Source organism: Panulirus ornatus, chromosome 67 (assembly GCF_036320965.1).
Source record: "Panulirus ornatus isolate Po-2019 chromosome 67, ASM3632096v1, whole genome shotgun sequence".
NCBI classification, from domain to species: domain Eukaryota; kingdom Metazoa; phylum Arthropoda; class Malacostraca; order Decapoda; family Palinuridae; genus Panulirus; species Panulirus ornatus.
In genome coordinates, this window is record NC_092290.1 from 5314826 (window position 1) to 5342664 (window position 27839).

A 27839-nucleotide genomic window follows, 5' to 3' on the forward strand; every position below is an offset into this window, starting at 1 on the left:
GACAACATACAAAAAATTAAGTTATTTGAAAACAGCTAGAACATAAACTTTGGTAGTACCTCAGTCTTAAATAGAGGAAAAAAGACTTTAAAGAACATAACCTTTATTAATGCTTACATAACCTCAGACATTCTAAATTACAGGGAAATATTCATATTCCCTGTCTGCATTCACTAAGTCAATAACCTATCCATACAGTGCAAGAATGAGCATTAGAAAGTGTCAACAAATATTATGCACTTATCAACAGTCAAAAATTACAGAGAAATAAACGTACTTCCCTGCCTCCATTCACCAAGTCAATAACCTACCCATATAGTGCAAGAATGAGCATTAAAAAGTGTCAACAATCATTATGCACTTATGAACAAAATCAAAGAATTAAAATTCAAACTTAGCAGGATCATAAAATTCCCTGTGTCTGCTGGCAACATGAGCCTTGAGATTGTCCCGCTGGTTGCAGCGGTGTGGACAGAATGGGCAGGCATAGGGCTTCTCGCCAGTGTGAGTTCGTTGGTGGCGCTCCAGTTTGTAGCGAGTTTCGAAGGCCTTACTGCAAACTGAGCAGGCATGGTCCCGGCGACGGCCAGAGGCAGATGGTGAGGTTCCTCCAACCCATGACTGGATCAGCTGAGGATGACAGAAAAATATTTATCAGATAATATCATGAAAGGCCTTAAGATCTTGGTAACTGTATGGTTTTTCATAGATGTGTTCAGATGGGAAATCTGGACATAAGAGATAACATGCAGATATTTCTCTGAGGTAATACAATCTGCATCAACCACAGCAGAAAACTCAGAAAGTCTGTGGTGATCTTCTGTGATGAGTAATTGATATGCATTCTGGTTACCATTCTCTTCTCTTAAATGTTGTAATACTTGCATCTAAACCTTCCCACATCACTAACATAACCTGAACAAAAAACATTCCTGCTGCTTGACTCAACTTGGCTTGGTCCTCCCTTTATTGCCTGAACCTAGATAACCTGATTTATTTTTCCTCTCATTTTGTCTTGGTCCGTTGTTTGCTCCCTGACCTGACCTTAACCTTTCTCTGCTTCTTGATTCGACATGAGCTTCCTTTACTCCCTGACTTGACGAAAATAAGATGCTATACAATGAAATCAAAACTACATTAAACAGTAAAGAGGTTTTAATAGTAAGAGACTTCAAAGTCCAAACATAAATTGGAACACGTTAACAGGTGACTGAGAGGGAATAAAACTAATGGAACTGATTGAAGACACTTTTCTATAACAATTAATTAAAAAACAACTAGAGGTGAAAACATTCTTGATATTTTCCAGACCAGTGATACAAAGTTAATCAACTCTTGTGAAGCAGGCAAGAGTTTGTCAAGTAGCAATCACAGTTTGATTAGATTAGAGATAAATTCAAATTTGAAATTAATGACAACAAACTCTTGATCCCAGGCAAGCAAATTTTGAAAACATTAGACATGAAATTCACAGTACCAATCGAACAAAACTTCTTGACATTCACTAAGTAGAGAAAATGTGGAATAATTCTAAAAACACACTACTCAAGATTAAAAATAACATATTCCATGACCAAGAAGAGGACTTGCAGGATTTCAAAACCATTATGGATGAATATGAGAATATGACTAATTTCCCAAAGAAGAAAACATAAAGAATTCAGATCTTTGGAAACGGATGAAAATCATCAGAAATTAATCAAAATCCAAAGGGAGCATAAAAAGGTCATAAGACAGAATAAACACAAGGAAGAAAAAAATTTCCTTGAAAGTTAAGAATAATCCTAAGGAATTCTTCAAATATATAAAACAAAGGAAGACAGTAAAAGAAGGAAATGGACCATTACAAAACGAACATGACAAACTAACTACTGATGACAAGGAGATGGCTACCATACTAAATTTCCTTTAACTCTGTATTCACAATTGAGGAAACATCTCAAATACTGCGATAAATGAAAATGTTTCAAGGATCTGACAAAGAAGAGTTGAAGGTTAGAGAAAAAAAGAGCTCTGAAGTACTTAAATACCTGGACCAATTAAATCCCAACAAATCCAATGGCCCAGATAACCTAGCTCCAAGATTTTTAAAAGGATAGGAGGCAGCAAATATTTCCCATAAGAAAAATATTCAACTAATCTCTATCGGATGGTCAGGTGCCAACTGACTGGAAACAACCAAATGTTACTCCTACATATAATAAAAGGAGACAAAACTTATGCCTTGAACTACTACCCAATTAGCTTTACATCAGGGTTATCAAAACAATGGAAAAAATAATACAAAATAAAATTGTCACATTTCTAGATCACAAAATTATATCAAACATCCAACACAGTTTCCACAATAGAAGATCCTGCCTGACAAATCTTCTGAAATCTTTTAATGTTATTTATCAGAATTGGAATGAAAAAGTACTGTCTGATGTAGTTTAGTTACATTTTCAAAAGGCTTTCAATACAGTACCTCACAAGAGACTCTTACATAAACTCAAAGCACATGAAATCAGTGAAGATCTCTATACACAGATCACAGACTGGCTTACTGGAAAAAAGCAGTGTGTAGTATTAAATGGCAAAGCCTCAGATTGGCTAGACATAACGAGTGGTGTGCCACAAGGGTTGGGTCTAGGCCCCATTCTTTTCATAATATACATTAATGATCTAGAACTTGGTCTCATATCTAAGATCTCCAAATTTGCTGACAATACTAAACTAGGAGGTAGAGCTGTAAACAGGTGGGACTGTGAAATGATTTAAAGAGATCTTAATTTATTAGCAGAGTGGTCAGACAGATGGCAAATAAAGTTTAATATAGACAACTGTAAAGTTACGCATTTTGGAGACAAGAATGTAAGTTACTACTACAAACTATCCAGAAACAATCTGAAGCACATTAAACAGTGTCACGCAGCATGTAAAAAAGGCAACCAAATATTAGGTTACATAGCCAGGAACATAGATTACAAGACACCAGAAACAATTTTCACACTATATAATTCTCTAGTAAGACCACTCCTTGAATATGCGGTCCAGTTTTGGTCCCAAACTATAAAAAGATGAGGAAAATTACAGTAAGTATAAAGGCATGACAAAATAGATCCCATCCCTCAGAAATCTGGCATACGAAGAGAAGGTAAAACGATTGAATCTCTTCTCCCTTAAAAACATAGACTTCACAGAGACTTGATCCAAGTGTTCAAATTTCTGAACAAGTTCGAGAAAGCAGATCACGAACATCTTTTTAAAATACAAGAAAACACAGTTACCAGGACAAATTCAGGTACAAGTTCGAGAGCAGATCACGAACATCTTTTCAAAATACAAGAAAACACAGTTACCAGGACAAATTCAGGTATATTCTGTTTAAAATGCCAGAAATAAAGTGCATAAATGACAGCAGTAACAGGGATGGTGGAAGGCTAATGTGCAGCAGTGGTTAGTCAGTGATAGTTTAAAAACTGCTGAGTGGAATTACATTTTCTTTTCAAGTTAAACTTTTTTTTACCAATCTAGTTGTGGGCCAATCAGGCCTCCTGTTGTCTGTCTTTCTCATGTAAACTAGTGAACCTCACTTCTTCCTTTGCTGCCTGACTCAACATGAGCCTTACTTCGTCCTTTGCTGCTTGACCTGACTTAGGTGACATCATAAGTTTCCTGAATCTCCACATAGCCATTCATTCAGTGTTGCTCAGTAGGCAAGTTACTCCAAACTGGTCATTAGCAAATCCTGCACATTTGATAATAACCCAATCCTCCAGTTTAGTTACTTATCATCAATCTGAACAGATCAGCAGCAGTGTGGCTTCTCAAATATAATGTAACTGAACCATTACTGAAGAAAAAACTATCATGACAGCTAGTGAGAATACTGGCATAAAGAATACTGAATGAAATTCATGATTTCACTGTTTACGATCTCAGAACCAAAAGCCTCCAGATAATCTGGCAACTGTGTATATCATCCATGAATTGTGCATACCAAATGAGGTAATTATAGATTCATTTTTATATTATTCAAAGGTGGGACGTGATGTAAACTCTGGACTGAAGAATAGATGTGTAGGGTATCAAGGACTGGGTTAGGTTTGTTAGGATTGGTTAACTTGAACTGGATAAGATTGATGAGATATCTTGAGCTGAGTGAGGATTAGATGGATAGATTCTAGGAGATGGTGTAAAGTAGTTTGGTTGGTGTTCGACCACTGAATGATATGCTCATATATCAGTTAATATTATAGTAACTGTAAAGTTAAAGGGCTTGCCATTGCTTAACAACATATATTGACAGAAGTCATGTTTTAAGAGTTGGATAATACCAAAAACTTATAAAAAGAAAAAATAACGAATTTTTAGACAATTTTTCTCCAAAAACTAATGCAGACAGTGGACTTACATTTCAGTTTAATTTTCACTATCAGTACAGCATTAGGTGTAATAAAGGAACTTACTTCATTTACAAAAAGGAAGAACAATGGTTATCATATACACAATTTCATCTTCCAAATTCTGCTTAAGTATTTGATGTGCTCTGAACCCTAAGGGTAACAAATGGCCAAGTAAAGAAAAAGTCAAAACAAAATGAATAACAATCTTATTCAGAAGAATTACCTAGGGCCTAATATATAACACCTAGAATCTTCAATGTTATTGTGAGGTAATGCATACCTATTCCAAAACACAAATGAGTTACAGCTTATCTATTTTTTTGCACCAGATTTATTCTTATAATACAGCAGAAAATTGATCAACTAGTTAAAAATACAAATTTCTGAGGACTTGGTGCCTCACCCTGACAAGGACAGTTTGGCAGTTGACTAATTGGTGCAACTTGATTTACTAATATCAAATTATGGATATGTTTCCCAGTCTCCTCATATGATCACTAAATATTTCATTACAGTTGATGAACTTAAGTCTTTATTTCACACCAAACAGGTTGAAAAATCTAAAGAAATAAAGTAACTTTGTCAAAATCTGTTACAATATATCAAACCTCTTGGAATTATTAATTTTACACAGTTGCTGAGGCATCCTAAACTGACCCAAAAATATATAAAGGAGATAAATTACATATCTAAATGTTGGATGACTGATGCTCTTATGGACTTTTACCTTTACCTTTCAGTCCCAGAAACCTCCTCCTTGGAGCCCCCATGTGTAGATGTCTGTGTGAGGTGAGATCAGTATAATTTAATTGTATTCAGTGTCTTCAGCATGGAAGTTGCATCTTGGGCATGAAGGATCTTAAGATAAGTTGAATCAGTTTTTGTAATGTTGAAGAGCTGGGTGGTGTCCAGAGTGTAGACAAAAAACCTGTAACTTTTATGTCTGGGAAGTGTAGTTCTAGGTGGTTTTCTATTTGGTAGTAAAGTGGTGTTTGAATCTGAGTTGGAAGGGCAGGTGTTCAGTGCTTGTCAGGCCATTTCATAGTGTGTATATGTTTTTTCAATGCTATGTTTGATGTGGATGAGGGGATCTGTGAGTATAGGTCAGTAATGTGTGGAGCATGGGTAAGCTTTTTATTTCTCCAAGGAGGCTGAAAGTCAGTTATGGAGTAGTTTTTATGGAAAGGGTGTAGTGCTGTTGCAAAGAAGTGCCTTGTATGTTGAGGTGGGACTGTATTAGGAGGATTTTCGTTTTGCTGTAGAGATGTTGTGTTTGTGGCTGCTTGAAAAGCCAGTGATTGTTCTGAGTGTTCTGTTTTTGCTGCATGCAGATTTGTTACACTCTGCATCTGGCAGTGTGAATGACTAGTCATAAGAGGCTTAGCTTCAGGTGGAGTATTTGAATTGTGTGTAAAGGATACGAAGTCTCTTTAACCCCTTAAAGTCCAAATCTGGTCTTTGTTAGTGTTTTGGGGGCATTTAGTTTGTGTGTTGCCTTGTGCTGATGTTTGTGGTGTGGAGATTTAATGTCATGTGCGTGTTGTTTGTAATGCTGTAAACAGTTTGTGTTTTGTAGAATGGGAGTGGTTGGCCATTCAATATGACAAGACAGTGCAGGTTTGACTAGAGTCTGTCAAGGGTCAAAGGGGCGACTGAAAACTTCCATGGAGATGCAGACATTCTGTTCTGGGTAAGTTACTGTTCTAATCATGTAATGTAGTGTTCTGTGTTTGTTATTACTTCTGTGATGTCAGGGTGCTGCAATGCAATTGGAGGGGCATCAACATATGAGAGGAACTTCATCCTGTGGTCTGCCACAGTAAACGGGAGGTCATGTAGGAAGAGATTGAAGAGGGCTGGAGAAAGAGGTGCTCCCTGGCAAACTTCACACTAAAACTGTAGGGTTTTAGAGGTCAGGCCTTTGTGAATGACTCTGTCTTGACGACCAGCTGTAAAGTTGGCCTATCACTTTTTTGTTGGTTATTGTGGAGGGTTTTATCAAATATCATCTGTGAGAGGATATGTCACAGGAGAGTATCAAATATTTTGTTTATTATTGCCACTAATACTGTGCAAGAAAGGGGTTGTGGTTGTTGAACTATTTAGGATATAATGAGTGAAGTCTGTGTTGATGGCATAGGCAGTGGAGAAACCGGATCCAGAGCCATGCTGTGTAGGTAAAAATGGGATATCTTACTTGATTCATTTGTGGATCAATTTTTCAAAGAGTTCAGATAATGAAAATAGATGTGATACAGGTTGCAGTAAAAGTAGGGATAGCTGGATAGTTTGGAGGATTTCAAGATTAGTATTATGTTGCCAAGCATCCAAGTGTCAGAGATTTTCTTGTGTAGCCAGGAGTAGTTGAAGATATCTATGACTGGATGGCAACTGGGCCAAACTATCGTATGGATTTAACAGAGTCAACATATTATGAGTACTGAAAAATTTTCCCTAAAAGGTACTGTCACTTAAGGTTTTCCTTAACAATTGCTTCAGAAAGCACACTTATCAATGAAACCGTCACAGTTACACAAAGAACAATATTGTATTTGGCTTTATTCATTTTCAAATATTTTTAAATGTTGGCACACCACCAACTTTTGTAATTTTCTTTAAAGAGTGTATGTTGAGCTATGGCAACCAAGATTTTTTTAAGGATGTGTGCAGACTACATTTTTGCAGTTATTAAAAAAAGTTTGAATTTCTTGATATGCTAGTTAACCTCCTTGAACTCTTTCATTTGATATTTTATGGTATTCTGCTGGGTGCAGAATATACAAATGGAGACTTATCTATGAAGGCCTGAGATGGTCCTATGTTTGGGAGGATTTTCAGTATATATTTGGGGGTAAATTCAATCATCTTACTTAATACTTGTTAATGATAGTCATACTGATGACTAACTAGATAAAGAATGTGGTGGAAGGCTTTTAATTGTATTCTGTGCTGCAGTTCCCATCTTAAAAGTGTTTTTCCAATGAAATGGATAATTTTTCACGTAACTCACTAATCCAAGAGCACCATTACATCCATATGCTTTATACCTCCCACTCTCATGCTTACTACAAAGCTAAAACTGCACCAGTTCTTTTGGGTTTGAAGTATTTTGATAATAAGAACAATAGTGCTGAATGCAATTAATTCATGAAAGAATTTCTGAGGTTAAGGACCACAGATTCCAGATTCCTTCCTGTAGGATTATATCCAGTGTTGCCATGTAAGTGAAGTGTTCATACTTTAGCATGAGCAGTTGACAGAGGCAGTTTTGGTCTGCTGACCAGTAGCCTCATGTGCTTCCTTACACCACAGCATGACATTAGTTTGGCACTGGTGCAGGAAAGAAGAAGCATAAAAATTCAGCTGAAACATATGAAGTAAAAGTTACAAAATTATAGCTCCATATGATAAGAACAATCTTTATTTAGTAATCCAATACAAGCAAATCACCTGCATGTATGCAAGTTTCTATGAATATGCAGGTAGAATATAAAAACTCCATAATCGTTCGGTCCAAGCAATGTGTGCATTTTGGATTTTTATGGATTTGAAAATACAGTATGGGTTACATATTGTGGTAAGAACATAACTAACCTTAACAGAGCGTTCTGAATACCTAATGTATGTGCTAAGTGTTATTTGTCTGTTATATATGTAAATATATACTATATAAAACATTTACTAAACATTTATTGAAATTATTTACTGAAAACTCATGCTTCAATTTAGTGGTAATCATGAATGTGTTGGACTACAGATTTTGGGAGTTTACAGACTTTAAAAACATATATTTCTGATATTCAACGTGCATGAATCAATGAACTGAAATGTAATACACAGCGTCAAATGTAAACTGGGACATGAGGATATCATTACAGAAACGTTAATCTGGTGGTAAAAGCTAGAAATATGCAGCACAAAACATTTCACAGGTGGTATAAGAAAGCATACATCTACAATCACTTGGCCTCCTGCCTCAAAGTGAAGGCTTGATCCATATCTCTTTAACTTTCACTGGAGCATAAATTCACTGATTCAGGATGTACACATCAACATGAAAGGTGGTATCAGTGATGACTATACCGTGGATTTACTGTTCCTTGAACTATAGCATTTCAAACCTCCACAGGGTCATGGTTTGTGGCCTCCTAAGTATGCCTTTTGGTCCCTTAAGTGTTGTCTAGACAAGTTCTCTAACTTATACTATTATTCAAAAGATTATATTTGTTAATAGAAATGTTTTGCATTCTAATAAAAGGTAAAAACTGGAATTCAGTTAAAAAAAAAATCTTTCATTTAGGAAGAGAACAAAAACAAGGTTGATTTAAAATGAGTGAGGCAGGCTCTTGACAATTACAAGCAATGAGACGGGCAAGGAGAAAATATTGTAGGTATAATAAATATACAAAAGCATCATTTGTCTTATAGGAGAAAAATATATGAGAAAAACATAACTGATAATAAATATAGCACAGTAAAGCTGGCTATAATACGAACCATTAGGGTTGTGTATGAGTGCTACTAACTTGTGGCAACTATCTAGGATTCTCTCAATATCTCAAAGAAACATGGTTCAACATTGTAAGAATACACATGTATGGCTGACCAGTATAATACCTATCAATTTCACACCCTCCACAGTAAATGCTTACCGATGTAATACCCACCAATATCAGGGCCAGAAGTATATGATCTACCAGTATAAGGCCCACCTTTGTATGGTTCGCCTGCATATGGCTCATTGGTATAAGGCCCATCAGTGTAAAATCTGATTTATTACAAGACCTGCATATGTGTAGACCACCAGTGTATGACCCACTGGCATAAATCTGATCAATGTATGATCCACTAGTGTAAGGCCCACCTGTGTATGGTTCACCAGCATACGGCTCACTAGTTGAATGCTCGGCAGTGAAAAATCCACCAGCATAATGATCACTGGCATACGGCCTGCCCATTGGTTAACAAAGACTAAATCACTGATTATTATACAGATATATGAAACTATACATAACAGTCTTTCAAGTTCTCTTCTATTTCACTGATAGCCCTGAAAATGTTATATAAGCTTCAAACCCAATGACAATAAACTGAAGCTAGTATATCAAACTAATTGGGACTATACTTAAAAAAAAAAAAAATACACTTCAAAGATTTTCTTCCCAGAAAATATATATCAGACCTTTGAAATATAAAGCAAGGTATTTGCACCATAACATTACAAACTTATCAAGTTTATGATAAAATGAAACTGAAGAAAATCATAATCAACTGCTTGGTACACAGACTGGAATTCATTCAAGTTCACTCATTGGATAATGCTAGTAAACAACTTTTCATTGCATCCTTGATTCACTGAATGCTGGGGTTCTGTTCACAGCTGGGTACTACTTTAAAGTTTTTCTTCTTCTTTACTTGAACATAAAATCATCAACTCATATGTATGTACCTGTATGTTCAGACAGCAGAAAAGTGTTCAAGCATGTATGAATAATATTTAACTGAATAAAGCACATGCATTCAGGTGTACACACAGGTATTTTTTCTCTGTGTGTGATTATCATCTGTAATTTCTAATTGTGTGTCACAGGGAGAAAATTTTACACTCATGTTGCCCCTTCACTTTACCTTGTATATATGTAACATGTCTTTACACATATGTACCCCAGCCTAAGGCAGGTACCCATTTACTAACCTGCCCTGAGGAGAATATGAACACCTGGGTTGAGTATGGGTTGACTGCCATACCCAGGATACAAGCCCATGTGGTTCTAGGCTAGCACAGGCTGACTCACAGTCAGTCACCCCTATAACTCAGAGGCCTGTGTGAGCATGTGTGTGTGTGTGTGTGTGTGTGTGTGTGTGTTTGTGTGTAATGTGGGGAAAGAGCTTTACACTTGTGGAGTCCCATATCTAGAACTTTCTCTAAGATGACATAACCTTTAAGTTTTCTCTATGTAATCAGCATTCACAGTATCATCACTTTGCTTATTCTATTCCTCCACTATGTCAACACTATAAAAGTAAGCCCTTAATCTTCTCTAAGCCATTTCTTGCTTATTTTCTCCCATGCATCTTTTGAAAATTGTTTACTGTGTGAATGTGTATACAACACAGGGTTATGACTGATATGGCCATCACTGTGGTATAAAAAAAAATGTTCCAAGAAGGGTAAAGGCACTTGTATGATGGACTGTATTATTTCCAGGCTATAGATTCAGTTCTGGGGTTATGATACTTCCATAAAAACTGGCAGTGATGTGCAAGCAGTAGAAATGATGGCACAGAATATAAATATATATATATATATATATATATATATATATATATATATATATATATATATATTTTTTTTTTTTTTTTTTTTTTCATACTATTCGCCATTTCCCGCGATAGCGAGGTAGCGTTAAGAACAGAGGACTGGGCCTTTGAGGGAATATCCTCACCTGGCCCCCTTCTCTGTTCCTTCTTTTGGAAAATTAAAAAAAAAAAAAAAAAATATATATATATATATATATATATATATATATATATATGGGGTTAAACACTCTCTTGGACCATTTACCGATGATGAAAACTCTACACCTAAGCTACCCAACCAACAAAGCTCCCCAAAATATAACCTTAATTTCTTACCACAAGTTACAGACCACATAAAAATACAAATCAGACAAAACCACTCACCACCACTACAAATCACAGAACAAGTCCAAACTCTACACTACATAACCACTAACATCGTCACTGAAAGGCATACTGGAAACTGATGCTCCTTCTTCAACACTACAAATCACAAAACCCACAGCAACAACTTTGGCACATCTTAAAGATCTATAGCTTCTCATCAACCCAGTCCCCATAAATGAAGCACTTTTGACCCAATCCAATGATATCCCTTTTCCCAAAGAACACACAAACATTCTCATGAGGCATTACCCAAAATGAGCCACAGAGCACCACACCCTCCATCCAGACACATTCACTCACCCACCCTTCACTCCCATCAAACCTTAAAGAACTCTCCTGCATTAGGTCTTGTCAACATATCAAACTCACATGAAACACTTTTGCCCTAGTGCCATCCACGCACTTACAAATATCTTCATCAACTCATGGTTACACAACAAAATTCCTAATAACACATCCTAGATGGCTTCAACACCACAACCCCTTCCTGCACAGTATTAGTGGCAAGTGACATCAATAAAACATTTGACATTGTCCTCATACAATGTCCAAGAGAAGCCTTATCCACCCCCACATATTTTCAAAGATGATACAAGGCTGAAGCTTATTTTGGGTACAAGCATATGATGCTCTTAGGATGAATTTACTATAATATCTTGTTGCTGAGACTAGTGTTTCTAATGGTAAGATCACCAGCAACCCATGTCTATCTTGAGGGAATGATGTTCTTTCTTTAATCTTCCAGGAACCCACTTCATTTTGGGAATTTCAGCTAGAGGTGGTGTTTCTTTCACCTGTACTTCAAGATGGCTTGCTCTTACCTTTTCAAGGAGGAGAAAGCCCAAATTCTCATATGGAAGCAAGAAAATGTGGATACACATGAGATATCTAGGTGTATTGCATGCTCAGAATGAACAATCAGGTGGCTGCATCCTGCAATACTTCATCAGTGTCTTGCCTAATTCAAGATATCAAGACCCTATTGACCCAAAATATGAACCTAGAATACATCAACAACCTTGCCAATTCCATGCCCAGATGTCTGCATATGTTAAACAAAGTCAGAGGAGAGATGACAAAGTAATGAAATGTAAGTGTTTTGAAACTGTATGGGGGAGATGGACAAGGTTTTCTGCAGACACCCTAGCTTCTCACAAAAGATACACAACTCCATCCTCCACAACAATGACAGAAAGTGGATGGCCATCTTCATAGCTGATTTCATCACCCTTAAAATACTTAAGCTCTATGATAGAATTCCCTAAGAAGCAGTTCTTTTGCCAACCATCTTAAATCTCTTTCTACAGGAACTTCCATCACCTTCTGTGGACTAGTGTGAAGGTCCTCTCTAATGCAAATGATCTTATAATCAGACTGCATCACCCTGACACTATGCAAGCAACAACAAATATGCAGCACTACATTTTCCAACTGGAACAGTGACTGGCCAAGAATGTCTGCATTATCATGGAAGTCATCAATCACCCTTTCAATCCTAGGGCATGAAGCAAGCCTGTAGTCCCTCCTCTCAAAATACTTACTGTTACCAGATATGGATAAGAAAAAGAATTCCTTAGTATCTTCCACAAACAATTCATCCACTCTGCCTTATACTACTTATTTGCCTGGTCATCCACCCTATCGAAATCAATATAATAAAGTTGTATTACACACAGAATAGAGCACTGTCTGCCACAAAAACTCAACACTTACACAATGAAAGAAAGATCATCCCAATACAGTCCCACCTCAACATGCTTGGCACTCAATTCTATGCAACATTTCTAGACCTCCTAATAAACCACTCTGTAAACACCAACCCTGATTCACACTTCAAAAACTCACTTATCATCCTTCCAACAAATATAACACTAACAAAACATATAAACATTGAAATAATGCAATAAGTATGAAATAAATCACTTTTCCAACTTGGTCCTAAATTCCACCCTACCAGATATACATCCATCAAATGCCATACTTCCCAAATAAACATGAGTCATATTTTCCCATTTTTGCTCTGGACATCACCCATCCCTGCAACAATACAAACACCATTTTAACATCCCAAAGTCCCTCATGCCCATATGGCAACTGCCACAACAAAGACACTAAACATCACCAACTCAATTACCCTGCACTCTCCCCACACAGATACACACACATCACTACACTCTAAGACCTATGGTTCCACCTGGTGAACATGGCCAGCTTCATGAATGCTGTGGGAGCTTCATAAGGAGAGAAGGGACTCCTGGCACAGAAAGTAAGAAAGAAGATAAATACAGATGAAAATGAATGGTATATTCATTTCTGTTAATGACAGACATATGTAGATCACAAGTCCATATTCCCACGGGGCCACGCAGGGCTTTGATTTCAGATCACAATTCAAGATTCCTTGGGACTAAGCAGGGTTTGGATTTCAGATTTTATCTGATTACAGATACCAATCTTCTGGTTAGAGCTGTCCAATTTTTATGCTACTTGTGTGTAATATACATGTATACCATGCAAATTTATAAAAGCATTCATTTATTGAAAGTACTCAAAATTTTTCCATGTCTTCACTTCTAACAAGGTAGAGTTGGGAATCCCAAAGGTACAGTGCTGCTGAAAGGATACATACAGAACACCATCATAGGAGAAAATCAAGGATGAGAAACACAGGGATTACTGCCTCATATTCAAACTTTGGAAATTTATGTGCAACTTTAATGGGAACCTCAAAGATGTGGGCATTAAAACTTTGAATGTGTGAGCTGGAGATCTTTTACCATAAAATTTTCAGCTCAAGGCATGTCCACACCTTTTCAAAATTACCTATCACCTTATTTTCTTTCTGATGAGATTTGTCTTGTTAGCACAGTAAATAAGAGCCTCAACTCCCCTAACACGGGCAATATGGCCTTACTACATCCTGAGGACCTTAAGCCCTCCCCCAATTTGGTGGGCCACTGTGCAGCATATCCAGTTCTATAAGATCACTCTTATTATAACTGTCCTTATTCATTTTCTACATGTTTTCAAAAATTTGGGCCCTTCCTTATAAAAATTCTTATGTTTTTTGAGTTTCCTAAACTTTTTACAGTAGTTTGCTGGTCTGTAATAAAGACAAAAAATGAATGTAACAGAGACAGTACATCAGTAAAGCCTTCTACAGTATAACTTCTTGTTTAAAAAAAAGGAGAGAGAAAAAAAGAGGTGTAGGGTACAGAAGACTGAAAACTATTTTCCTCAACTAAAAACTGACATCTATTATGAAGTAAAAATCTTACTCTCTTTAATGTTGGGTTACCCATCATCACATAATGTCTTCAAAGCGCTACAACAAATATCTGACTGGAGATTTCAGCCTGAAAACAGAGAGCTACAAGAAGAAAGCCTCAGTTCGTGTTCTACAAAAAGTGGGTTATTCATGGACGTCAAGCAACACTTCTAGAAAAAGTTTTTGAATACATTGCACCTCTTAAAAATTACTTTTTATACTGTACTTTCTAGCAGTCATTGAAATGATGCATAAAGAGGTTACCAAGAACACTGCAAAGAAAATGTACCATATGGTAAATGAGTTGTCAATATCATATCACCATACACAAGAGTTGGTTTAAACACTGTCCAATTTCAAATATTTAGTCAGATATACGTGAAAGCCATAATTCAAGGATCTACGACTGTAAGGAATTTTCTTTAAAAATGTATGCTCAATGAAGAAAAAGTCCCTGATTTTCTGAGAATATACAGGATGGCCATAAAAAAAAATCCAGTTAGTAATGTCTTAAAATGTGTTGTAAGGCAAAGATTTGTGTATTCTTATTATGAAGTAAATAGCTGACAGGTTGGTCAGGCTATCTTATCTCCCTTTCAAATTATGTTCACGTGCCAGAGGATCAAGTCAACAGAGTTGCTTCTTCCAATCTGTAGAGAAAACTGGGCTCTCACGGCTTCTGTCAGTAAAGTCACAGATCTGAAACTGCTGGACATGGATAGCCTGTTCCCAAATGCTGCTACCTACAGGTCAGCGTCATGTCGAGTCTTCATATGGCTGCGTAGCCTAGCCTTTACTGCAGCACGATATGGGCAGAATGAACAGGCGTAAGGCTTCTCACCAGTATGGACCCTCACGTGTTTGCGGAAGTCATTCTTGTGGTAGAAGTTCTTGGAGCAATGATGACATGTGAAGCGGAACGACGACCCCACCTGAGGGAGAGCGAGAGATGTGTCAGGTAATATGTCGTTGAACTTTAGCCTTAGTGTTATTACCATACTCGAATTGTGGTTACAGTTGTCAGGCTATGGTAAATAGGATACAAGCATGTAGAACTTGCATGTCATGATCACAAGCTGGAAACTTGAACCTTATTTTGTAAGATATAGTAGACTACCAGATATACTGGATGAAGACAAAAAACACACCTTACACTGCAGTGACTAAACATCTTTTCTTTCAATTCATGAATCTTTAGCAAAACTAATGATGAAAAGCTTTCATGTGGATGGAGACATACTCTATAGTGAATAAAGGTAAGAACCAATGATATGTCTCCTGCAATGAACCTATGCTGAGGATCATTGAAATGTATAGACATCAAGTTTAACCCCTTAACCAGAAGTCTTGCAGATGTATGTTCGCTTGGCACAGGGGACCTCACATAGATCCACAATCCATGCTTTCCAAAAAGCAATCAAATTTCATCTGATTTGTGGTGGTGACACAAGATGCCTGAGCCCTCTTAGTACAACAACCTGTGTTATTCAGCTGTCCCTCAGCCATAGGATATAGATGATGTTGCAAGAGACTGCTGACTGTTGATAAAGTTTAGTGGTATTCACTCTGTAGCATAAATAGTCTAGTCATCGAGATGATAATCTGCTTGATGATAAAGGTCTATTTGATGATGAATAGAACCAAGTGCACCAAAACACTATATAAATGAGGTGGTGGAAGCTGAAACATGTTGACATCAGGTTATGTAACAGCAACACTTTCTTGGCAATATGCTCATACAAGTTTTTATTTCTCCAATGGGTATGAAGAGCACTTGTTTCTCTATTATTTTGTTATTCTTATATGATGTTTGTTTAATTTCATAAGGGAAACTGTTTGGTTTTCCCTTTCTAGAAAAAGGGTTAATGTGAATCCAATTCAATACAGCCAGTAACTGGAGACTGAATCTCAAAATATGCATATGAATAGAATCTAAATGTGTGATTTGATTCTAATTTCAAATGAAGTTCTAGGATTGATACAATTATCATAATTACGATTGATAAAAACTCGAACAAGATTTAGATGATGAGCAATCAGAGGGCAAGGTAAAGTTGAAGAAATATGTATGAATGTGTGGTATAGCTTCATCCCTGAACCTAAAATGAAAGATGAATTGAAATCTCACCAAGCTTGTGTCAAAATCTAACATGACTGTTGATAAAGACACTATGTACAGTGAAACCACATCAATGCAGCCTCTGAAAAACTGATTTTCAAATAATTCACACATGAAAGTTTGAACTCTTTTGTCTGAAATGGCTCAATTTGTTAGTGCACTTTCAAGCGACTGTCAAGTTTGTGGCTTTACCTTACTGCATGTAGAGAAAATGTATGGTCACTGTAAGTGGATTATTTCAGCTACACCGGAAGGAAGGCATCTGAACCTCTCATAACGTCACACACACACACACACACAGCATAATAATCACAGAAATCCTTGCCTGTTATCCACTCTTTCACATTAGAATACAAGAAAAAATTGCTTCACATATCTCTTAAGAGTCCTGCGGTCTTTTAAATGGTGCACTATCACCTTTGGTGTTGCCCCAACAATCAGCATGAGGAAACCATCGGCTGCTTTGAATCCTGATGTAATCTGCTCTTTACAGGAAATGTATGTTTTCAAAAGCATTCTCTTCCAATATAATGTGGTCTAGTCCATGATAAAAATGTGCACAGGAGAATAACCACCTCTGTTGATAATGGTCTTGAAAGTTCCCTGGAAATTTTCAGCAGCAATGAACTCAGCAGAAGCAGCCTCACCAATCATCTTCATGCTGTGATAATTATAGCATTTGCAAAAATTTGTGAACCAACCAGTGCTTGCCTGAAATGTCTTCACTGCTCCTTCTTCTGCTGCCAAGTCATCCTCTAAACTCCAGGACATTGCTTGTATATGACAAGCATATGAACAGGAACACTTTATGAGTTGGGTGTTTGATCCATGTGCTAAACATTCAATCCATTCTTTACATATTTGAATTTTGGGAACATGAAGTCTAAGATGCACTGTATTATGTTAACCGCTTGCAATTCTCTTTCATCATTTATGCACAACAACAAATAGTCTGTAAAGTAGATTTACCAAGTCCTAGGGCATGCTTGATATCAGCATTTCATTCACTGCTCTCATAATAAATGACCATATCCATCTTAACCTCAGTAGTGATGGTTTTATGCTTTTTAGCACCACTGGTGCCAGGAGAAAGTTAACTTAAAAGGTGCTTTGATGGCATGATGCAGAGGGATAAAGATGCAATAAACAGTATACTGCAGCACAAAATATTGAAGCACTCCATGGCTACAGACTGTATCTGCACATTTAGGACTACAAGGTGGGAAGTTGCATATCCATGCCAAGCAGACATGTGCTTCTTGTATGGTGCTGGCAATGCCTCATTACCCTCCAGCCAGCCTGATAATGAATGTGTCATTCCAAACACAAGACCATGTAAATAATAAAAAAAGTGTAAATGGACAATTTATGGTATTCTAAAAATGGCGTGAATCAAACACATGTAAATCAGGAGGTCCCTGTATATACATATAATTTTTTTTTCATACTTGATTTTCATTTCCTATTTTAGTGTAGCAGTGCCAAGAATAGAGTATAAAAGGCCATATCCGTGCACATCCATTCTCTAACTGTCATGTAAGATGCACCAAAACCAGAGCTCCCTATATATATATATATATATATATATATATATATATATATATATATATATATATATATATATATATTTTTTTTTTGCTTTGTCGCTGTCTCCCGCGTTTGCGAGGTAGCGCAAGGAAACAGACGAAAGAAATGGCCCAACCCACCCCCATACACATGTATATACATATGTCCACACACACAAATATACATACCTACACAGCTTTCCATGGTTTACCCCAGACGCTTCACATGCCCTGATTCAATCCACTGACAGCACGTCAACCCCGGTATACCACATCGATCCAATTCACTCTATTCCTTGCCCCCCTTTCACCCTCCTGCATGTTCAGGCCCCGATCACACAAAATCTTTTTCACTCCATCTTTCCACCTAAAATTTGGTCTCCCACTTCTCCTCGTTCCCTCCATCTCCGACACATATATCCTCTTGGTCAATCTTTCCTCACTCATTCTCTCCATGTGCCCAAACCATTTCAAAACACCCTCTTCTGCTCTCTCAACCACGCTCTTTTTATTTCCACACATCTCTCTTACCCTTACGTTACTTACTCGATCAAACCACCTCACACCACACATTGTCCTCAAACATCTCATTTCCAGCACATCCATCCTCCTGCGCACAACTCTATCCATAGCCCACGCCTCGCAACCATACAACATTGTTGGAACCACTATTCCTTCAAACATACCCATTTTTGCTTTCCGAGATAATGTTCTCGACTTCCACACATTCTTCAAGGCTCCCAGAATTTTCGCCCCCTCCCCACCCTATGATCCACTTCCGCTTCCATGGTCCCATCTGCTGCCAGATCCACTCCTAGATATCTAAAACACTTTACTTCCTCCAGTTTTTCTCCATTCAAACTTACCTCCCAATTGACTTGACCCTCAACCCTACTGTACCTAATAACCTTGCTCTTATTCACATTTACTCTTAACTTTCTTCTTTCACACATTTTACCAAACTCAGTCACCAGCTTCTGCAGTTTCTCACATGAATCAGCCACCAGCGCTGTATCATCAGCGAACAACAACTGACTCACTTCCCAAGCTCTCTCATCCCCAACAGACTTCATACTTGCCCCTCTTTCCAAAACTCTTGCATTCACCTCCCTAACAACCCCATCCATAAACATTATATATATATATATATATATATATATATATATATATATATATATATATATATATATATATATATAGATCAATAATTACTCAATACCAATTTCAAAGAAAGAGTACCTGCAGCCCAAGGTTGTACTGTCCCATGTGAAACATCTGAGGTAAACCTTGGAAAGGTCTGTGGGGCCTGGATATGGATAGAAAGCTGTGGTTTTGGTGCATTACACATGACAGCTAGAGACTGATTGTGAACAAATGTGACCTTTTTTGTCTGTTTTCCAGGGGCTATCTCGCTGAAGCAGGGGGTAGCGATGCTGTTTTCCGTGGTGCGGGGCAGTGCCAGGAATGGATGAAGGGAAGCAAGTATATGTACATGTATATATATGTATATGCCTGTATGTGTGTGTGTATGGGTATTTATATATATATATATATATATATATATATATATATATATATATATATATATATATATTTTTTTTTTCCATGCTATTTGCAATTTCCCGCATTAGCGAGGTAGCGTTAAGAACAGAGGACTGGGCCTTTGAGGGAATATCTTCACCTGGCCCCCTTCTCTGTTCCTTCTTTTGGAAAACTAGAAAAAAAAAAAAAAAACGAGAGGGGAGGATTTCGAGCCCCCCGCTCCCTCCCCTTTTAGTCGCCTTCTACGACACGCAGGGAATACGTGGGAAGTATTCTTTCTCCCCTATCCCCAGGGATAGGTTTTGGTGCATTATTACATGACAGCTAGAGACTGTATGTGAACGAAAGTGGCCTTTGTTGTCTTTTCCTAGCGCTACCTCGCACACATTTGGGGGGAGGGGGTGGTTATTTTCATGTGCGGCGGGGTGGCGATGGGAGTGAATAAAGGCAGACAGTATGAATTATGTGCATTGTGTATATATGTATATGTCTGTGTGTGTATATATATATGTATATGTCTGTGTGTGTATATATATGTATACGTTGAGATGTATAGGTAAGTATATTTGCGTGTGGATATGTATGTATATACATGTGTATGTGGGTGGGATGGGCCATTCTTTCATCTGTTTCCTTGTGCGACCTCGCTAACGCAGGAGACAGCGACAAAGCAAAATAAAAAAATAATTATACATATTTTTTTTTTTATATATATATATAGTTTACCCCAGACACTTCACATGCCCTGGTTCAATCCATTGAGAGCACACTGACCCAGGTATACCACATCATTCCAATTCACTCTATTCCTTGCACACCTTTCACCCTCCTGCATGTTTAGGCCCCAATCACTCAAAATCTTTTTCACTCCATCCTTCCACCTCCAATTTGGTCTCCCACTTCTCCTCGTTCCCTTCACCTCTGACACATATATCCTCTTTGTTAATCTTTCCTCATCCATCCTCTCCAAGTGACCAAACCACTTCAATACACCCTTTTCTGCTCTCTCAACCACACTCTTTTTATTACCACACATCTCTCTTACCCTTTCATTACTTACTCGATCAAACCACCTCACACCACATATTGTCTTCAAACATCTCATTTCCAACACATCCACCCTCCTCCGCACAACCCTATTCATAGACCATGCCTGGCAACCATATAATTACATATATATATATAATTACTCAATACCAATTTCAATGAAAGAGTTCCTGCAGCCCAAGGTTGTACTACTTCCAAAAGTAAGAAAATGTAGACTATTTTGGAATGAGAAGTTCTTTAATGATACTGCATTCCCAGTGATATAGCTTTGCCAAAGACAACCTTTTCCCTCACAGTGTAACCTTGAGCAGGTGGAGTCTGGTAACACCAATCCATATCCACAAGCAAGCCCCACAGATCTTTCCATGGCTTCCCCTGGCTGATTCACGTGCCCCTGTATATGCAATGGGTAGGTAAGGGTTGTACTTCTTCTCCAAAATACACTACAATGAAAGAAAAGTAAATAATGGTGCTAGAGGACCACCTGCTTCCTTTCATACGGTTCACATGTATGACCACTTAAACCAGGATAGTGCCCCCTGCTATAAGGCTACAAAGATGATGAACTGGCTACCAGACAAAAATATTCTACTGATGCAGTGACCTGGGAACTCTCCAGACCTTAACCACATCAATCACTGCTGAAAGTGATTAAGCTTGCTTCCTGAAACACTCATCAGTGCCTCACCTCATTCTGGTAATCAATATGCTATGGACCCAAAAAATGAACCTGGAATACTTTAGAAACCTTTTCAATTCTATGCCTTGATGTCTTCATATAATAATCAAGGCCAAAGGAGAGATAACAAAGTCCTAAAATCTAAAATGTAACTGTGACATTGCCTTTAAAAATATGTGAGGTATGGACAAATTTTTTGTAGTCTGCTCAAGTAAGTAATGAAAGGGTAATAGAGATATGTGATAATAAAGAGAGCATGGGTGAGAGAGCAGAAGAGAATGCGCTATAATGGTTTGGACATATGAAAAAAATGAATGATGAAGTTGATAAACAGGATATATGTGTCAGAAGTGGAAGGAACAAGGTGTCATGAGGCTCTGTATGCCCAAGGTTACATCATGTATAAAAAGTCATCTCTGGTTAGGCTGTATCACCAGGAGTACAGCCTCATCTAACTTCTCATTCCAGAGAGTTCCATTATTATTTCCTTGCAAATGAAAGTAGTGAAGCTTTGGTGCTACAAAGGCTCCTAGTAAAGGGGTCCTAGAGTAAAACCTGGAACCTTTCATGAAAGGGGAATATGAAAATAAAGACTTTCGTTCAAATTCTTAATTGGAAGGTTGTTCCTATTTCTAATAAGTTCTGGTAACACGAGTGACTATGTGATATCATTATACTGGAGGCAAAATATTTAAATTGTATGCAGTCAGACACTTGGATGAAAGAACATAATACTATATTAATATTTCGTTCAAGCGTCATGAAGAATATAAACTTACTATAATAGCAATATATTTCACTGTACTACACATGTAATCAGGGGAAAGAAAAAGAACAAAACAAATTCTTGAAGTTTACTGTTTTACATATTATCTCTTCTCACTCCACATTTCTTTGTAAGATGCACTGCTATGGGTATCAACTTCTGCAGTTAAGTCAAACGGTTGTGCTAACTCTGGGACAGTTTTACTTGAAAGCAATCAATAAATTGTAAACAGAAGACCTCATCTCTATACTGTCTATTTCATCTATCCTCTTTCTTGTCTACAATAGGTGGGTCAAGTGCAAACATGCAAAGTTTTTTAAGAACTGGCTTTATAGAGCTGGAGTCCCAATTCAAAATTTCTTGAATGGAGATATACATTAACACAAGTCTTTTTCATCTATAATCTTTCAAAGAAAATTAACTTTTCCATCTCTATTAGAAGTGGGATATAATCAGATGAAAAATCCCACAATATTACAGACTTATAGCTTACAACCCAGTAAAATGTATGTAACTTTAAAAAGAGTTGAATTACTCAAAATGAAATCTTTATTACATACTTCTGCTGTGAAATTTATAAAAAACCTTTTCAAACTAAAGTTATAGTACTCCTTTAACATACAGTATAAAGAGAATGAACTTAAAAGAAATGAGAAAATATATATTTCATTTATTGCTTCCTAGTTAAATTTGAAATTTTGAACCACTTTCCATATATTACTCTCAATGGCCAAGATTTCACCGGATACCATTATTGTCACAAGCTAAACACATATAACATGAGCAGACCTATTTAGTAATGGAAATGACTAGACTCTGAAGTTCATGGTGTCAAAACAACAGTACCTAAGCTGCAGTAAGAACCAAAACTCATTTAGTAGCCACAGCTGCAGAGTTTAAGAGTAAACAGTCCAAAGTTCAATGTTATACCTGACTCCAGTTACCACAAATCTTAACACAAATAATAAAATGGCTATAATCTATGAGTAATAATGATCAACTGATAAAAGAGTTGCTTATCAAGGAATTATTTTCATTGACAAGTTATGGAAAAATTTTCAAGGTTAATGGCCCACAGAGATTGGATGTTAGTTTATGGATGATCCAATGCTGTATCTATGTTTTATCTCCAAAAATTAAGAGTATTTACATAATTTCACATAAATGCTTTCCATGAATGCTGAGTTAGTGACAATGAAGCTGGTCAGTTGGATCCTATATCTTATGGTCAGTAAGCACCTTTCCTTAACGTGGCATGTAAGCTTCTAACCACTGTCATTCATGAACCCAGAGCTAACCACCTCTTTCCTGCTGATGATAAAAATGAATCAATCATAAACTTGCTTTAGATTTAAAATGATGCATGAAGGAAAAACATTCATAACTCCAAATATTGTACTGCTTTTTGCAAGTTTCCATAAGAAAACATGAGCTCATAATGAATGTATGGTACAAGGATACCACAGTATGAAAGATTACACATCTAGTATTTTCCACAATAAAAAGCATTACAGTTCTGGTGAAACTATTCACAGGTAGTGAAAAACTGCTTGCAGTACATTGTATGTATATATATATATATATATATATATATATATATATATATATATATATATATATATATATGGCTGATTCATGTGAGAAACTGCAGAAGCTGGTGACTGAGTTTGGTAAAGTGTGTGAAAGAAGAAAGTTAAGAGTAAATGTGAATAAGAGCAAGGTTATTAGGTACAGTAGGGTTGAGGGTCAAGTCAATTGGGAGGTGAGTTTGAATGGAGAAAAACTGGAGGAAGTGAAGTGTTTTAGATATCTGGGAGTGGATCTGGCAGCGGATGGAACCATGGAAGCGGAAGTGGATCATAGGGTGGGGGAGGGGGCGAAAATTCTGGGAGCCTTGAAGATTGTGTGGAAGTCGAGAACATTATCTCGGAAAGCAAAAATGGGTATGTTTGAAGGAATAGTGGTTCCAACAATGTTGTGTGGTTGTGAGGCGTGGGCTATGGATAGAGTTGTGCGCAGGAGGATGGATGTGCTGGAAATGAGATGTTTGAGGACAATGTGTGGTGTGAGGTGGTTTGATCGAGTAAGTAACGTAAGGGTAAGAGAGATGTGTGGAAATAAAAAGAGCGTGGTTGAGAGAGCAGAAGAGGGTGTTTTGAAATGGTTTGGGCACATGGAGAGAATGAGTGAGGAAAGATTGACCGAGAGGATATATGTGTCGGAGGTGGAGGGAACGAGGAGAAGAGGGAGACCAAATTGGAGGTGGAAAGATTGAGTGAAAAAGATTTTGTGTGATCGGGGCCTGAACATGCAGGAGGGTGAAAGGAGGGCAAGGAATAGAGTGAATTGGAGCGATGTGGTATACCGGGGTTGACGTGCTGTCAGTGGATTGAATCGGGGCATGTGAAGCGTCTGGGGTAAACCATGGAAAGCTGTGTAGGTATGTATATTTGCGTGTGTGGACGTATGTATATACAGGTGTATGGGGGTGGGTTGGGCCATTTCTTTCGTCTGTTTCCTTGCGCTACCTCGCAAACGCGGGAGACAGCGACAAAGTATAAAAAAAAAAAAAATATTTTTCTCCAAACATATTTGCCATTTCCTGCATTAGCAAGATTGCATCAAGAACAGAGAAACAAGCCTTTGAGGGAAAATCCTCACTTGGCCCCTTCTCTGTTCCTTCTTTTGGAAAAGTTAAAACTTGAGGGGAGGGTTTCCAGCCCCTGCTCCTACCCCTTTTAGTTGCCTTCTACAATAAGCAGGGAATATGTAAGAAGTATTCTTTCTTCCCTATCCCCAGGGATATACATTCTTTTTCATACTATTCACCATTTCCCGCATCAGCAAGGTAGACTGAGCCTTTGAGGGAATATTGTCAGTTGGGCCCCTTCTCTGTTCCTTCCTCTGGAAAATTAAAAATGAGAAGGAAGATTTCCAGCCCAGTTATGAAGGTGAAATTGTAATTCAGTAGGAATTCTGACAATTTTATTACATTACACATGATAACTAGAGAATGGATGTGAGCAAATTTCTTTTTCAATCCATCCTTTCATCTCTAATTTGGTTTTCCCATTCTCCTTGCTTCCCCCACTTCTGATATATACATATATCTTCAACGTTATCCTTTCCACACTCATTCTCTCCACACGTCCAAACCATTTCAGCATACCCTCTTCAGCTCTTGATATCAACCCTCCTTTTATTGCTACACAGCTCTCTTACCCTTTCATTACTTACTCGACCAAACCACTTCACACCACATGTTATCCTCAAACGTTTCATTTCCAACATATCCATCCTCCTCCACACAGCCTCATATATATATATATATATATATATATATATATATATATATATATATATATATATATATATCTTTTTCTTTCAAACTATTTGCCATTTCCCGCATTAGCGAGGTAGCGTTAAGAACAGAGGACTGGGCCTTGAGGGAATACCCTCACCTGGCCCAATTCTCTGTTCCTTCTTTTGGAAAATTAAAAAAAAAAAACGAGAGGGGAGGATTTCCAGCCCCCCGCTCCCTCCCCTTTTAGTCGCCTTCTACGACACGCAGGGAATACGTGGGAAGTATGAGGGCATGTGAAGCGTCTGGGGCAAACCATGGAAAGTTCTGTGGGGCCTGGATGTGGAAAGGGAGCTGTGGTTTCGGTGCATTATTACATGACAGCTAGAGAGTGTGAACAAATGGGGCCTTTATTGTCTTTTCCTAGCGCTACCTCGCACACATGAGGGGAAGGGGGCTGTTATTCCATGTGCGGCGAGGTGGCGATGGGAATGAATAAAGGCAGACAGTATGAATTATGTACATGTGTATATATGTATATGTCTGTGTGTGTATATATATGTATACATTGAGATGTATAGGTATGTATATATGCGTGTGTGGACGTGTATGTATATACATGTGTATGGGGGTGGGTTGGGCCATTCTTTCATCTGTTTCCTTGCGCTACCTCGCTAACGCGGGAGACGGGCAAAAAAAAAAAAAAAAAAAAATATATATATATATATATATATATATATATATATATATATATATATATATATATATATTTATTTATTTATCATACTTAATACCTGTTTCCCGCATCAGCGAGGTAGCGCAAGGAAAACAAAGAAAGGCCCAACCACCCACAAACACATATATATATGCATAATGCCCATACACCCACATATACATATATATAATATATATATATATATATATATATATATATATATATATATATATATATATATATATATATATATATATATTCATACTTGCTGCCTTCATCTATTCCTGTCACCATCCCACTGGCAAAAATTAAAATAGCCTTGATGTAACTGAAGAAGGAAAAATTTGGCAAGCTGTTCATATCCTATGTAAGGACAAAACTAGAATGTGCTTCTCGAACCTGGTCAATGCACCTAAAGAAGCACAAAGAGCTAACAGAGAAGGTCCAGAGGAGGGCAACAAAGAAAGTACCAGAATGAAAAGAAGAATGAGGGGTAACTCTAAGTATTCAAAACAGATCAATGACATAGTGAACAGTTCTTTGTGAGAAGTTGGGATAGAGCAACCAGAGGATGTAACATCACACTAAAGAAGAAATTTGTTTGAAAAAGATGTAAAATGTAATTTTATATGATAAAAATGGTGGATGAAGGAAACATAATGACTGAGAACATGGTTATGCAGCCAGCATACATAAATTTCAAAAGTTGTGACTGAGAATGTTCAAGAGACGGGGTCCAATGAGCGTAAAACTTCCTCCTCATATAGTGGAAATAGGAAATTACTCATATATGCAGATATATATTTTTCATCTCATATGGTATCCACATACTAGGTATAACCAGTCTTAATACAGATTCAACTACATAAGTTGTACAGGCATGGTTGGCATGGAGAGAGACAAAGGTCATATTGTACCAGAATTGGAACTGGGTCAAGGCATATTTGTATTTTCATATTAGGGATTCGATGTGTCAGTCTGATCATTTCTTTGGTGGACTCTGTTTATGTGAGTGAGGACATGGGAGCGACGTGATCCCCGATATTCACAGTGGGGACACTGATGAGGCCTTTCACCAGTATGAGTCCTTAGATGACGATAAAGGTTATGTTTCAGCCCAAAAGTCTTGCCACACAGGAAGCAGGCATGACCAGGCCCTGGTCGAGATACAGAATACATCTGCAAGTTAAGTGGTGCTAAGGACCTCATGGCAGGATGGGCATCAGGGTGACCAACATCTTCTGTCTTGCAAATTCTTCCTATAGCAGGAGGTTGCCCACCTCTAGTCTGTAGAGTACATGCTTCTACAAGGTGGGTGTTGGGGTTTACTGGTAGTCTGTAGCCATGGCGGAGATGGGCTTGAGAGTTGCCTACGTCCTTGTCTCCACTGCCTTTAGTCTGGAAAATGGTATGGTGTCAGTATGACTTTACAGTGGGTAGCACAAAGTATAGGTTGTAGTATTAGAAAGCTCACTGAGGCACTATAAATGGTTACTACTAGATATATATCTCTTAAATGCATCAAACAGCCATATGGGATGCAAATGACATCTTCATGCATTGTAAGCAAAAACATTAGTTATGTAATAAAAAACTTAAAGTGAAACGGTTTTTAAAAAATGATAAGCAGCGTACACCCAAGATTTAATAAAAAGGATTCTTTACCCAGTGTTTCTAGTGAGTGAAATTAAATTTCATGGAGAGTGTGTATTGTGTTTCTGGCATATAGACGTTTAGAGTAATCTGACTTTAACACATTCCA

At 37.5% G+C, this 27839-nt stretch overlaps 1 protein-coding gene across 4 annotated transcripts in view; it reads right to left on the reverse strand.

Annotated features, from left to right (window-relative positions):
- Positions 1-86: 86 nt before the first annotated feature.
- The window catches only part of LOC139747108 (uncharacterized), a 275924-nt gene continuing 248171 nt past the window's right edge, over positions 87-27839 (reverse strand). For 2 of the 4 annotated variants that reach the window (XM_071658971.1, XM_071658957.1), the window contains exon 6: positions 87-630. In XM_071658971.1, coding sequence (XP_071515072.1) covers positions 382-630 — 249 coding nt within the window. In that variant the 3' untranslated portion in view covers positions 87-381. Of the gene's footprint in view, positions 631-15090; positions 15276-26347; positions 27476-27839 lie in introns of those variants that run through there. The other 2 variants (XM_071658977.1, XM_071658933.1) reach the window with 2 other exon arrangements.